The sequence below is a fragment of the Lepus europaeus genome, chromosome 10 (assembly GCF_033115175.1).
Source record: "Lepus europaeus isolate LE1 chromosome 10, mLepTim1.pri, whole genome shotgun sequence".
Lineage (NCBI taxonomy): Eukaryota > Metazoa > Chordata > Mammalia > Lagomorpha > Leporidae > Lepus > Lepus europaeus.
This window is the reverse complement of record NC_084836.1, coordinates 70,206,261-70,221,430: the sequence shown is the minus strand read 5'-3', so window position 1 is coordinate 70,221,430 and position 15,170 is coordinate 70,206,261. Positions and strand designations below refer to the sequence as shown.

Genomic DNA, 15,170 nt, shown 5'->3' with positions numbered 1-15,170 from the left:
GGCTGCAAGTCCGCTCCAGGACTGGGTGGAAGTTCCCGCGTTTGGTGGTTATTGTGGGACTTTCTCTGAGTGCCGGGCTCCGAGTCTGGATTCTAGGATCTGGCCCGCCTGCTAACTTGCTGATTGACCTTTGCGAAGTCATTTACCGTCTTCGATTTCGACTTTCCCATTTATAAAGTGAAATAATGCGTTCTCCTCTTCAGCTCCTCGGGGTTAGAGCAGTAAGAGACGAAGAGAAAGGCATGCAAAGCTCTTTGGAGACCAGGCAGTTAACTCCAAGTCCTGCATCAGCGGCTGGAGGCAGGATTGGGGCTGGGCTGTGGTCCCCCTCTTCCCAGGGCCCTGTCGGCCTCCCGTCGGCTGGGGGCGCCCGCTCGCGGGGCTTCTCTATCCCACAGCTCCTCTCTATGGTCTTCGCTCCGGACTCTGAAGGCGGGAGGGCGTGGCCTGCACGCCTTTTCCGCTAGTCGCCCCCCTCTAGCCCACAAGTCTCGCTGCCCTGAGCCGCCCGTGCCTGCCGGGCAGGCAGGCAGGCAGGCAGCGGACAGGCGGGCGCTCGGGGGGCGCGCGCGGGGGGCGGGGGGAGTTCCGGTTCCGGTTCTTTGTGCAGCTGCCGCTGCGGCTCCGGGAAGATGGCTGCCCGGGCGGGTTTCCAATCTGTGGCTCCGAGCGGCGGCGCCGGAGCCTCAGGCGGGGCGGGCGCGGCGGCTGCCCTGGGCCCGGGTGGAACCCCGGGGCCTCCCGTGCGAATGGGCCCGGCGCCGGGTCAAGGGCTGTACCGCTCCCCGATGCCAGGAGCGGCCTATCCGGTGAGTGGGGCAGGAGGAGGGGCGCGCGGGCCGGGGGCGGGGCCGAGCGGGGGCCTGGGAGTGACAGGGGAGGGGGAGAAGTGGGAGGGACTCCCCTGGGAGGGGTTTGGGCAGGGGCAGGGGCCCGGCGGGCGGGGGAGGCACTTAGCATCCCCACCTGCTCCTAGGGGTATTGTTTCCGAGGGGAGTCGGTGTAGAGCCGGGGATGGGTGTCGGAGGGCTGGACGGTGTAGATTGAGGTCAGCTTCAAAGCTAGCCGAGTAAGTGCAGGACCAGCGGAGATGGCCGTGGGTCAGATCCAAAGTGGACCGAGGAGAACCTGAGTGTGCCCATTCCGGCTGCCTCTAAGCCTTTGGGCCCTGTGTTTCTACGGAAGCACTCGTGGAACGGAGGGAGCCCCAATTACCCATATTTCCAAGAGGCCAAGGGCTCTCCTCTCATTGTCCTTGAGCCCCCTAGCCTGGTTTCATTCCGAGAACTCAGGCGCCCCAAGCTTGCCCTCTCGCAGTGCGGGGCGCCGGAACATGTCTGGGTCCTCTCCCCTCTGTAGAGACCAGGTATGCTGCCAGGCAGCCGAATGACACCTCAGGGACCTTCCATGGGACCCCCTGGCTATGGGGGGACTCCTTCAGTCCGACCTGGCCTGGCCCAGTCAGGGATGGACCAGTCCCGCAAGAGGCCTGCGCCTCAGCAGATCCAGCAGGCCCAACAGCAGGCGGTCCAAAACCGAAACCACAAGTAAGCCACCCCCTAGCCCTGGTGGGGGAGAGGGGGACTGGGACTGGGAAGACACAGGTGGTGGGAGCCCCTGAGCCAGGAAGGGGGGAGGTAGGGGGGGCTGCATCAGCAGGTGGTGACCTGCCACTCATCCTTGGGCTTATGGGGGTAGGGGTTTTGGGGGCAGGGGGCTATCTGATATGAGGGCAGCTTTGTGGTCCCCTCGCTTGACCATGGAGGCGCTGACAGCTTATCTTCCTGCTCTAACTAGTTCTAGCCCAACCTGATAACAGTATTTATCCCCACCAGTGCAAAGAAAAAGAAGATGGCTGACAAAATTCTACCTCAGAGGGTGAGTCCCCAACTGTGGGTCTTCTTGAGGGTGCGGCGAGTTGGAGGCTAGCCCTCAGGCGCCAGACCCCAGTGATCACCTTTCTGTTCCTAAGATCCGCGAGCTGGTTCCAGAGTCCCAGGCCTATATGGATCTCTTGGCTTTTGAAAGGAAGCTGGACCAGACCATCATGAGGAAACGGCTGGATATCCAGGAGGCCTTGAAACGGCCCATCAAGGTAACACACAGACAGGCGCCAGGCAGAGCGCCAAGGGAGAGGGCGCGGGAACCTGCGTCAGGCCCGGGAGGAGAAACCAAGGACGCAGCACTGTTCTCCCTGGCATTTAAATTGCCTCTCCCCCTTCCGCCTACAAACGGGGAATTACATTAGGTGCTCGAGAACAGAACAGCAAAGGGGAGGGGCTTCTGATGTCTTGTTCCAGAAATACCCCCCGTCCATGTGTTTGCTGTAACTGCTCCGCTACCTTGGGAACCTGCCACTTCGCCTGACTCCGGTCCACCTGGCATGCCGGTGTGCGCACGCGTAGTCAGGCCCAAGGCCTGTAGTCCCCTCCTAAATGGAGTCTCCCTCCGTGTACCCGAGCGGCGGGGGAGATGGCAAATGTGGAAGAGTTAACCTTGGGATTTGGGGAGACCCTTGTCTTCAGCGTCAAACCACTGAAGCCCCCCCGTCACTCCTGTCCCTGCCTTCCTCAGCAAAAACGGAAGCTGCGAATTTTCATTTCGAACACCTTCAACCCGGCTAAGTCAGATGCCGAGGACGGGGAAGGCACGGTGGCTTCCTGGGAGCTTCGGGTAGAAGGACGGCTCCTGGAGGACGTGAGTTCAAGGTCCACCGTGGTCGGCGTTCAGGGTGGGAGTTGCTGGGAACGGAGCAGTGCTCTGTGGTCGGCAGGATGCCCGGCTGCTGCTCACAGCCCCTGTGAGAGGGACGCTCTGTGCCCTGCGCTGAGAGACAATGGTCCTTTGTATCTGGCTCCTACAGCTCTGGCCCTCACGGGGTCGAATGGAGAACCTTATTGTCCTGGGATCTGATTCGTTGTTTACCTTCCTCCTGGTGCTGCTGACCGTTGGCTTTAGCAGTATCTGCAGATGATTCTGTTGTGTGGGTTTTTTTTTTTTTTTGTACTTAGCATTGGAAGCCATGTGTCCTCTGAGTCCTGAGGTCCTTGATCCCCACTGTGGCCCCCCTCCATCTTCCCGACTCTGATTGGAGACAACCCGCGGTTTAAGTGGGGTAGATTTCCCTGGCAGCCTCTCGGTTGCTTCCCGGGGAGCATCAGCTGACAGCCCCCAGACCGCCCACCCCAGCAGCTCCTTGGGAGAAGCTCACCTTTTTTCTTACTCCCCTCCGAGCTGCTGGCTGTCTATTTTTAGCTGCTCACAGGCAAGCTAATTTGAATGCACTTTCGCTGGAGAGTCAGGGCTTAGAGCGTCCATCTTGTGTACGTAGGTCCAGCCCAGCTGCTGGTGGTGTCATTGTGTCCACATACAGCTGATTTCCTTTCTCGCTAAGTGGGGCTTTTCTCTGTTCTTACTGTGCTACGTGCAGGGGTTCGGCTGAACTTTCCCCAGGGGTGAGTCAGTGTGACAGGCTGTTGCTTCAGGGTGTCTGTCGCTACCATGTCTGGTGTAATACCCTTGAAGCCCTACCTTCCATCTCCTCAGATACTCAGAAAACATTTTTGAGTTGTGGTTTCTTTTTTCAGTTGTTGTGGGTTCCTTTTTGGTAGGACTTTGTCTTGGGGAGCTTCTTCTGCCCTTTATTCTAACTTCAGCTTCTCCTCTCTTTCTCCAGTCAGCCTTGTCCAAATACGACGCCACCAAACAAAAGAGGAAGTTCTCTTCCTTTTTCAAGTCCTTGGTGATTGAACTGGACAAAGATCTGTATGGGCCAGACAACCACCTGGTAGAAGTAAGTGGTTGACCTGCTCACTCTGTGTGACCTGGAGGGCGCTAGACGGGAGCCAGACCTTGAGGTCCCCGGGAGAGGAGGAGGTGCGAAGGAGAGAGCTGCCCCAGGCGGCCAGGACCGCCACTACAGTTTGCACAGTAGCCTCCAGGGGGCGCTAGCGGTCTTAGTTTGCACCCGGGTGTGCTTGTCCTAGCTTTTTCACGTTACTGGCCCACCTTTCACTGGGAGGCCTCTCCTACAGGCCAGGCCTTCGCTGCATCTTGCCTGCTGACAATGGCGAGTTGTAGTGAATCCATACACCCTTCTTAATTTTCCCCTCGTAGCAGTTGCTGCATTTAAAGTGACTGAGAAGGTACTCGAACTTGCCGAGGTTGGCTTCGTAGTTCTGGGGCCCCTTTGGGTCCCTGCTTCATTAAATTCGCATTCGAAATCACTAGAACCCCCTCTTTTTGCGATGACGTTTTGCATTGCCACGGTGTCCCTCAAACCTAACAGTATTCTTTGAGACGCAGTTAAAGGCAGAACGAGAGCCCAGCATGCCGAGTGAACCTAACCTGCTCCTTTCTTTGCCAGTGTAGCCGCAGCCACTAAGAGACATGGGAAGGTCTTTGCCACCTAATGAGGGAAGTAAGTCGTAGACTCGGTAGAGATTCGTAAATACACGTCCTTTTATAGCATAGAGTGTAGTGGCTGTGGAACCAGACAGAGCTCAGGCTGCAGCCCTGTCACGTGCTGTTTGACCCAGGCAAGTTCCTTTCCTTCTTCCGGGCACTAGCTTTCTCATCTGTCGAGTGGGTATGTCTTGTCTGGCTGTTGGGGAATGAAACGAGGTGATCCAGATCCATGCCTTAGACTGCTCTGGCACGTAGTAGGTACCGAGAGAACAATAGCTGGTGCTGTGTTACTGTTCACGTCTGTGGTGCCCACTTTGTGTGCCTAAAATTGCGGCTGGAACTTGCGGCCACTTTACATGCAACTCCAAAGAGTCCCAGTTAAAGGTGTGGCTCACATATGCGCAGGAGCACATCATAGTCCCAAAGCCGTGTGCACTTTTAAAAATGCACCTCTCCAGTAGCCTCAGTGCCAGAGTTGAGCCATCAGTCACTACAGCAGCTCTTCCCTCCCACCCCTCCCAGCTCTTCCTCTGGGAGAGCACCCCCTGACACCTTCCTCTCTCTAGTGGCACAGGACTGCCACCACCCAGGAGACCGATGGCTTCCAGGTGAAGCGGCCTGGCGACGTGAATGTGCGGTGTACGGTTCTGCTGATGCTGGATTATCAGGTATCCTGTGCGGTGGGGAGGGACCCCAGTTTGCACAGCCATATCCTCTGAGCCCCCAACTTAGAAGGGCTTAAGTCCGAGCGTGAAAACGTTTGCACTTTAGTACAGGACTAGCATCATCGTCTCCAGGTTCCTCTCCGAGAGAGAGCAGCATCACGTGGCTGTTAGATACTTGGGCATGCCGCTGAGTGTATGCATGGGAGCCCCCTCCCCCACACGGTGCACCTAGGCCTGAGTCACCAGCTCTGTTCTCTCTACTCTCTGGTTTTCCACAGCCTCCCCAGTTTAAATTGGACCCTCGCCTGGCTCGGCTCTTGGGCATCCACACCCAGACCCGTCCAGTGATCATCCAAGCGCTGTGGCAGTATATTAAGACACATAAGCTCCAGGACCCGCATGAGCGGGAGTTTGTCATCTGTGACAAGTACCTCCAGCAGGTAAGGAGAGGAGCCGTTCTCTTGCTAGGATTCACCAGAGCTTTCAGTAGTCTCAAAACGCCAACTTTGCAGCCAGCGTCATAGCGCAGTGGGTTAAAGCACTGCCTGCAACCCCATATTTCCATATGGGTACCAGTTCGAATCTCAGCTGTTCTGCTTCCGATCCAGCTCCCTGCTAATGCTCCTGGGCAAGCAGCAGGAGATGGCCCAAGTGCTTGGCCCCTGTACTCATAAGGGAGACCCAGATGGATTTCTAGGCTCCTGGCCCAGCCCCCAGCCATTGCAGGTAGAGCTGAGCCAGCAGATACAAAGACCTCGCCTCTCTCTGTGCTTCTGCCTTCCAAGTAGATAAAAAAAATTAAAACAAAAACAAACAAACAAAAAAAAAAAAACCAACTTCTAGCAGCTTCTCCACTACCCCACAGATCTTTGAGTCTCAACGCATGAAGTTTTCAGAGATCCCTCAGCGGCTCCACGCCTTGCTCATGCCACCGGAGCCCATCATCATTAACCACGTCATTAGGTAAGCGGTGTCCTACCAGCCTGCATGGGCCAGCTGTCAGCTGTTTGGGGGTTTTGAAGGCAGCTTGTTAAACAGAGCTGATCTTTAACATTAAGCTATATAAATATAATTGAACACATTGACAGCAAGGGTAATGTATACTGCAAACTCGTACTTCCTAATTGGCTATTTTATTGGTGTTGTGCTCTCGGGTGTGTGCGCCTCTGTTGGGTCTGTGGTAGGGGTCCTGTGTGACGCTGTGTTAGTGCATGTCCCTTCCTAATTCCCTGAGCACTGCTGTATCGTGGTAGCTGGAAGTCAGCCACGTTGAGGATGTTCAAGCCACAGGAACGAGCAGATGCGATAGGCCAGGTCCTTCCCCAGCCCTCCTTCGGGGGACCTCAGCATCTGTTAGCTCAGTGCTGATGGGAGGGGTCAGCAGCCATTTCTCCTGGGTCTGTCCTAGGGCTTCCAGTTTGAGACTCAAACTCCATCCCTTCTGTTCACTTTTTTTGTTCCCAAGTTGGAGAGCAAGGCACTTCTAGGCAGATACGGAGTGAAGAAGAGTACTTCCTCCTCAGAGCAGCGTTTCTCTGTAGTTAGACAGCATCTCTTGCCTTCTTCGCTTTGCTGTGGATTCTATCCAGTCAGGGGCCTGAACCGTCACTCACCTGGTAGCAATTCCTACACCCTATAAGTTGGCACTGGAGCTGGTCTGTCCTGTATTCCCATGCTTAAAGTTAGGGGTGTGTGTGTGTGTGTGTACACATTGTTTTCGGCGTCAAAGGGTGGGGGCTGGCGCTGTGGCTAGGTGGCTAAAGCTACCTCCTGTGACACCAGCATTTCATATGGATGCTGATTCGAGTCCCGGGTGCCCCACTTCCAGTCCAGCTCCCTGCCAGTGTTCTGAGAAAGATGACCCAAGTGTTTGGGCCCCTGCTAGCTATGTGGAGACCCAGGTGAAGCTCCTGGCTCCTGGCTTCAGCCTAGCCCAGTGCTGGCTGTTGCAGTCATCTGAGGACTGAGCCAGCTGATAAAAGGTCTCTTTCTATCTCCCTCTCTCTGTGACTCTGACTTTCAAAATAAATGTTTTCGTTGTTGTTGCTGTTAAAGTTGTGTTTATTTGAAAGGCGGAGTTACAGAGAAGAGGGAGTGAGGGAGAGCTGTCTTCCGTCTCCTGGTTCGTTCCCCAAATGGCCTCACCAGCTGGAATTGGGCCAGTCTGAGGCCTGGAGCCAAGAGCTTCTTCCGGGTCTCCCACGTGGATGGTACGGGGCTCAGGTTCTTGGGCCATCTTCTGCTCTCCCAGGCAGTAGCAGGGAACTGGATCAGAAGCAGAACAGCTGGGACTCAAACCAGCGCTCCTATGGGATGTGGGCAGCATCCTTACCTGTTGTGCCACAATACTGGCCACCCTCAAGTGTTGTCTTAATCACTATGCCGACTACCCGTTCCTTACCTTTGACTTTTTAAAAAAGCCAACCCTGTCGAGGAGTAATTTGTATTTCGTAAACTGTACTCATTTGAAGTATAGTTTGAAGACTTTGGACACCTGTATACACCGGGAAGCTGCCATTGCAATGAAAGGCGAGAAGGTTCTGTCACACCCGAAAGTCCTCGGACCCTTTTGAAGTCGGCTCCTTTTCCTGTCATTGACGCTGTGTTGTCAGATCTCGGGACAAACCCCTCACCAGGCCCGTTTGCTTCCCTCCCCAGCGTTGACCCGAACGATCAGAAGAAGACAGCCTGTTACGACATTGACGTGGAGGTGGATGACACCTTGAAGACTCAGATGAATTCTTTCCTGCTGTCCACTGCCAGCCAGCAGGAGATCGCGACCCTGGACAATAAGGTAGGGGCCCCGCCCGGCTAGCGGGGCTGCTGCCAGCAGGCCACCTTTGCTGCTTGGTATTCATTCCGAATAAAGGGCGCTTCACGAAGGACGGAGTTGAGAGGTAGATCTGTTGTGACGTGAGGAAATTCGGAGGTGCATCGGAGTGCTTTCGCATGCGCGTTTCCTGGGATCTTTTTGAGTATTCCCCAGTACGTTGACAGCCAGCGTCTGTCAGGTGCCGTGGTTGGTGCTGATTGGAGTCAGCCTCCCCATGAATCCCCTCCGGATTCTGGCTGCCCCTTTTAATAGCATTAAGCCTTCGTCTTTCTGATCTGTGAAGTGGAGACCATAATACCTGTTCCTCGGAGGTTGCCGTGAGGAGTCAATGAAATCGTGTGTGTAAAGACATGAGTGTGTTTCTGGCGTGTAAGAACAAGAGTGGGAAATCCTACTACTGTCGCTGCTGTCTCCATTCTCTCACTAACGGTAGACAGAGTCCCAGACAATGAAGTCACTGGGGATCCAGGGGAGAACAGGGAGAGCTGATGCACTAGTAAACCCTGAACGACCACGTGGAAGTTCCCACAGGGCGGAAGGGTAGCAGGGCCGGGGACCTTAGAGGCAGAGGGCAGTCCAGAAAGATGGAGTAGGGTCTGTAGACTTCCAGAAGTGAGAGAGAGCCCGGCGTGTTCAAGAACAAGCTGTTAGGGCTCTAGACACAGCACAGAGTGCCGGGCAAGGAAACAGGAGCCCGATCACGAAGCTTTGGTGCAAGGAGAACTGGTTTCCACGTCGTCCTGGACAGGAGGCCGGGAGTCTGCTGGGGCGAGCATCCCCAGTGGAGGTGGGGGCGCTGTTTGCATCTGGAGCGATCACTGGCAGGAAGTAGAAAGAGGGGCAGATCTGGAAGCCGCCAGAAGCCCTGATGAGGCTGGTACAGTAATCGTGTGTGAGCTGTCGGGGCTTTCAACCTAAGGCGTGCCCAGTGAGGTTGGAAACAGGTCGACGGCTTGACGGGGTCTCAAGTGCAATCAAGGGATTTGGCCACTGTTTAGATGGGGTGAGGGGTGGAGTGCTGAGGAGGGGGAGGCATTGAGAGGACTCCCGGGCCAGTGGCAGTGATGGGCAGTGCTGGGAGCAGAGGAGGAGAAGCAGGTGCGGGGAGAGGGCCATGAACTTCGTTTTGGACATGGTGAGCATCAGATGCCTTGCAATGTCAAGACAGCAGCCGATCTGCTTGGCATTCAGGAAATGGACTGCTGGCTGGGGAGCTGTTCCCCTGTCGGTGTACACAGAAGACATACAAGACAGACATTGCCAGGAAGAGTGTACAGAATGATGAGAGAGCTGGGAACCAGACACCTGCTGAGCCAGCCCCTGCGCGCGCCTCCTTTTCCACCTCACAGTTGTTTGGCGCCCGTTTCTGCTTGGATTAAGTATTCTTTGCAGCTGTGCCCATGGTATGTATTGAGGAGTCGAGAATGGAAACTTCTCTCACAGGAGGTAAACAGAGAGACAAACAGGTGCATAGCACCTGCTGGGGAGCCCCAAGGCCGGAGCAGTTGGCACCTTGTGCAGTGGTGCCGGCTCTGAGCTGCATCTAGGCCAGGAACGACACAGAGACGTCAGGTGCTGCTTCATTCTGTTTGTCCAGCTTGAAAGTGGTATAGCTTCCGTCTCGCTTTCAGATCCATGAGACGATAGAAACCATCAACCAGCTGAAGACGCAGCGAGAGTTCATGCTGAGCTTTGCCAGAGACCCCCAGGGTTTCATCAATGACTGGCTTCAGTCCCAGTGCCGAGACCTCAAGGTAAGGAAGCCGGGATGATCCGCGGGACTCAGATCTGCAAGGCACTCGTCTGCTTTATGGCAGAGCACCTGGTGGAAGGGCCAGGCAGGGAAGAGAGAGTGCAGCCAGGTTTGCTTCAGCACGCCCCAGGGTCCAGGTTACAGTGGAGTGGGGAAGCAGAGGCGCGCTGTCGGGTGCTGATTTAGCGTCCGTGCTCCGTGGCATCGGGGAGTTGCTGTGCAAGGCCCGGCTCTGCCTTCAGCGCAGCCGTCAGTCTGGAGAAACCAGGCCAGTGTGATTAAAGAGTAGGGAACCGAGTTAAGACATTATTAGAACTGACCAGGACCAGCAAGGTGATTGAGAGGAAAAGGGAGCTTGGATGAGACCAGAGTCCCTGATAAAGGCTTCATGGGACAAGGGGAGAAGGGGTGCCAGAGAAGGTTTGTGAATGAGGCGGCATGCTTTCTGCTTGTTTCTCGAAATTCATTTATTTATCTGAAAGGCAGAGTTAACAGGGAGAGATAGACAGAGATTTTTCCATCCGCTGATTCACTCCTCAAATGACTGCAATGGCTGGGTCTGGGCAAGGTCGAAGCCAGGAGCCAGGAACTCCATCCAGGTCTCCCACATGAGTGGCAGGGGCCCAAACACTTGGACCATCCTCTGCTGCTTTCCCAGTATGGGCTGCCAGTGTCACAAGCGGCGGCTTAACCCGCCATGCCACCACACTGGCCCCAGCCGTGACCTGTGGATCTGCAGAGGGTGACCTTGGCCGTTGTATTAGGTTGCTGGGGTGGCCGTGACAACTGCTGCAGGGTTGACTGCTTCCAGAGCAGATGTTTGTCTCATACCTCCAGAGGCTGGACGTCTGAAATCCAGGCCTTAGCAGTCGGGTTCCCTCTGAGGGCCGTGAGGGAGGTGGAGTTCCAGGTCTTTCTCCTGGCCTTTCCCTTGGCTCCTAAGCGGTGTTCTTTGTGTGTTTTCACATCGACATCCCTCGGTATTTGTTTCTGCCCAGCGTTGCCCTTTTTAAAAGATAAGCAGTTGTCCTGGGTTCGAGTCTGCCCTGACGGCGTCATTTTGACTTGACTGTGAGGTCACGCTCCAGGGACCGAGGAGGTGGGCTGTCAGGTGTGAAGGAAGGCAGTCAGTGTCCTCTCTCCCCTGGTCTCCCCCAGACCATGACCGACGTGGTGGGTAACCCAGAGGAGGAGCGCCGAGCCGAGTTCTACTTCCAGCCCTGGGCTCAGGAGGCTGTGTGCCGCTACTTCTACTCCAAGGTGGGTGCCCTGGGCTGCGCTGGGTGGCGGCACCTGCAGTCCCGCTGGGGTCAGGGGTGTTAGGTTCCAGCCTCTGGTTGTCTCATCTTCCCCTCCCTCCGCCGTTTTCTCCTCAGGTGCAGCAGAGACGACAAGAATTAGAGCAAGCCCTGGGAATCCGAAATACATAGGGCCTCCCCCACAGCCCGACTCGGCTGCACCTGTTCTTTATCTGGGCCCCGTGCTGCCTGCCTCATAGCACCTGCCTTGGTCTGCTTGGGGCCTTCCAGGGGATGCTGTTGGCTCAAGGACAACACCAGAACTAAGAGGGTGTCGCGTTGCCGTCTCACAAGACACCTGTTACCCTCTTCTCGCACCCCGTCTCTCCCCACCCCACAGACTTCCCGTGTGCCTCTCCCCTCCCTTGGTCTACGCAGGACCTCTAGATAGTGTTAGAGAGAGAACCTGTAGTGGTAATCAGTGCTCTGAATGGACTGGTGGTCTGCAAGGGGACCAGCCGCGTACACTGATCCCACCCCTCAGAGACCCAGGAGCGGGGGCATCGCCCCCTCTCCCAGACTCAGGCCTGAGGGCACTCTATAAGCTAGTTGACCTTGACTGTCCTGATCAGACTCCAGTTTCCTAACCCCGCCCCCTCCCTCCACAGGTTTGGAGCAAACTCTCCCCTCACTTGCCCGTAGCACTACAGGAGCCCCGGCTGTGGGGCTCCCCGGGCGCCTGGGCAGTGCCCAGCGCACTGGCTCGGCCGCTGCTTCAGTACTTCCCTTATGCCCGCGGGGGGTGCGCGTCAGTATTGGGGTTTGCTCTGTAACTGTGGCTCCCTCCCCGCACACCCTCTTGGCTGCCCTTTTGGGGACACCCCTTGCGCCTGCCCCAAGCCGGGGCGTTTGTCTGGGGTCTTGCCTTTTCCCTGTGCGAGCCCCAGGGGTCCAGTCCGGGGCGCTGTGCTCGCCAGCAGGGGCTGTCCTTGCTGCTGTGGCTTGGAGGGGTGACTCATTCTCTCCACCCCGCCCCCCCCCCCCCCCATCCCTTAATGGAGAAACAGGCCTGAAATCAAACGGGTAAGAGCCCTGGGCTGTCCCGTCTTCCTGTCCCTTGTCTGCCCAGTTGACACCCACTGGTGGCTTCTAGGGCACTGAGGAGTGAAAGCGCCTAGGGCTGGAGCGTGGCTCCGAGTTGGGTTTGTGACTTCTGCTCCCCGGCCCCTGCCCCCAAAGCTTCAGACCCCTCAGGTAGCTACAGGACCTTGTGACCGTGGCCCTGCTTGGAGCTGAGATGATTTTTGCATCTTGCCCAGGGGAGCCTCGGATTCTTCTTCCAGGTTGTATCACCCCCGAGTTAGCATATCCCGGGCTCGCAGACAATACAGCTGGGTGGGAGACAGCTGGGCACCGAGGGGGATTCCGTTCAGCATGGGCTTGACACCCACAGAACTGACAAAGCCCCTGCTTCCCCACCCCCTCCTCAGGCTCCTGCGAGCACATCCCCAGCCCCTTGTCCCTGCCCGTCCTGCACTGGGGACAGCTGAATCCCCACCCCCACCATCACCTCCCTTCCTCCCTCGAAAGGCTCTCCCCGCAGTGACACTGGACAGCTTTGGAGCCGCTGAGCCCTGGCCCAGCTCCTGGCTGGACCCATGGGAAGGAAGTTCAGCACTCCTGCCCTGTGTCCCTGTCGAAGATAACTGTTTTTATTAACTGAATTGTGATGTTTGTTTTTGGTTTTTTTTTTTTTTTTTTTTCATGGACCAAACTTTTTTTTGTACTGTCTCCTTATTGATGTCACCCCGTTTTAATAAAAGGATCTTCTGAAGGCTGGGTCGTCTTCCCTCCCTGGGAGAGCCCTCCCTGAGCTCCCCTTTCTCCTTCCAGAACGTTAGTTGTACGTTTGTGTTCCTGTTACGTGGCATGCTTAGGGAGCATCTGTTGGGCGCCAGCCCTGCGGTGAGCAATGAGATTTCCACCCTGTGGAGCTCAGGGTTAGGGCTTAGAGGTTGCTGTGTCAGCCCCAGGGGCCCAACCAGGCATGCAGGCTGGGGTCATTGGGCCTCACTACCAGACTGTACGATCCTGCCCCGCCACTTCCCCTGTTAGAGCAGGTTACAGACGCTGCCGTCTGCTCCGAGCTTCCCTGGCCACTTGCTGGCTGGACGGAGCTGTCCATGGGTGTCCAGGATCCCCTAGGCTTGGGGAACCCGAGCTGCTTCCCCCTGACCAGGGCTCCTATCTGGATATTTCTGTTTTCTGTGGCCTCCTCTATAATAGAGTTCTTCTTTTGTGGTCCTGCGTAGGGTTTCAGCGAAGACCAGTGAACAAGGGCTATGTTGTCCTCCTGGGACTATGTATGCATAGACAGCCAGCCCCTCGCTGGCCGAGTGTGGCGGACGCGAGCTCAGGAGTGAGGTTTTAAGCCATTGGCATTTAAGCGTGGTGGTGGCTGCACTCTGCCTGCCTCCCACTTGCTGGCTCAGCACTTTCCTCCTCTGTGCTGGTATCCAAGACGGGATTTAGAACCGGGATAGTTTAACCCCCTGTCAGGAGTTTTTAAATCATTATTTTTTAATTTATTTGACAGAGAGAAAGGTCTTTGTTCCATTGGTTCACCCCCCAAATGGCCGCTACTGCTGGCGCTGCGCCTATCCGAAGCCAAGAGCCAGGTGCTTCCTTCTGGTCTCCCGGGCACCCAAGCACTTGGGCCATCCTCCACTGCCTTCCCAGGCCACAGCAGAGAGCTGGACTCTGAAGGGGAGCAACCGCGACTAGAACCAGGGCCCATATGGGATGGCGGTGCCGCAGGTGGAGGATTAAGCAAGTGGGCCACGGCGCCGGCCCTGAAGTTTTTAAATTCTCTGCTTCCGTGGAGGGCAACACTCAGGTGTCGCCTGCATACAGTCAGAGCCACTGAGATGACCAGCAGTGTCAACCCAGAACGTGGGGGTTTGCAGGCTTTGGCAGGAAAGACCAAGAACTGTGTAGGGTGACAGCTTGGAGGGGAGAAAATTGATGTCAAGGACATTGAACCGGCATCTTAATTATTCATTTATTTTTTAACGATTTATTTATTTGAAAGGCAGAGTTACAGAGCAGAGAAAGAGATCTTCCATCCACTGGTTCACTCCTCAAATGGCTGCAATAGCATGAGTTGAGCCAATCCCAATCAGGAGCCAGGAGCTTCTTCGGGGTCTCCCACACAGGTGCAGGGGCCCAAGGATTTGGGCCATCTTCTACTGTTTTCCCAGGCCACAGCAGAGAGCTGGATAGGAAGTGGAGCAGCCGGGACTCGAACCAGTGCTCATATGGGAAGCTGGCACTGCAGGCAGTGGCTTTACCCGCCATGCCACAGCGCCAGCCTCCTGGCTTCTGTTTTTACCCAGGCAAATTACATGTGTCAGAGTGGCTGGTGAATTACTAATTTCAAACAAATAGTCTAGAGTTGGCTCTTGGGAAAAGCGCTCTGGCAGTCACGGACAGCTTCCTGCAGTGCCCTGTTCTGAGCCCTGCACCCTCTTTATTCCGACCTAAGTAAGCAAGTTCTTTGCACACTGCCTACCATGATTGTAGAGGTAGAAGCGGTTGTTTGCTGTTATTTGTTGCATAAATGCCCTTTCACAGGGACTCGTGTCACATGTGCCAGGGACAGAGACATCCTTTCTCTCCCATCCCCACAATCGGAGCTCCCAGCTGGCGGCCTGGCACTGGTGGCCTTAGCTCCACGCCAGTGCAATACAGGAGCGGAGTGTGGGAGGCATAGGACGTTTTCTAAGGAAAACCTCCAACTGTTACTTTCACGTATGTTCCCCTGGTGGGAACTTCCTGGCCATGGCAGGAGAGTGTGGGGGACTTTCCCCTGCGTTCCCTGGGATTTAGCAAACCGTTTCTTCCCAGTCCTTACCTCCTGCCTAGTGCTTGCACCCAGACTTCCCTTTAACCCAGTTCTCACTGTTGGCGGCCAGTGGCCATCTGGGGGGATGGCAACGCCCACTCTGCCGATCGCCAAGCCAGGAGTCCAGCACGTGTGAGTGTGGTGGGTGCTGTCTGTCCTCTGGGCCAAGGAGCACCGACGGCCAGCCGGAAGCCTCTTGCTTCACTCCAGGTCGGCCTGGAGACCACAGCTCCTCCCCCTTATCACGCATGTGGCTGTGGGCCACGGAGAACCCTGAACTCTGAATGGCTTCTCCCAAATGCGCACACTGGGCTGAGCTTGCTCTCAATTACGCCTGCCCCAGGGCCTGCAAACTGGCGGTTAACCTGAG

General features: G+C 56.1%; 1 protein-coding gene across 1 annotated transcript; it reads left to right on the top strand.

Moving 5' to 3' along the window:
• Window positions 1-606: 606 nt before the first annotated feature.
• On the top strand, window positions 607-12,730 carry SMARCD1 (SWI/SNF related, matrix associated, actin dependent regulator of chromatin, subfamily d, member 1). The gene is made up of 13 exons (XM_062203690.1): window positions 607-809; window positions 1,360-1,547; window positions 1,836-1,878; window positions 1,973-2,095; window positions 2,575-2,697; window positions 3,677-3,793; window positions 4,974-5,075; window positions 5,351-5,512; window positions 5,938-6,035; window positions 7,731-7,866; window positions 9,537-9,659; window positions 10,817-10,918; window positions 11,035-12,730. The coding sequence occupies exons 1-13, from the start codon at window positions 633-635 to the stop codon at window positions 11,086-11,088; spliced, it is 1,548 nt and encodes a 515-aa protein (XP_062059674.1). The 5' UTR covers window positions 607-632; the 3' UTR covers window positions 11,089-12,730.
• Window positions 12,731-15,170: the final 2,440 nt, after the last annotated feature.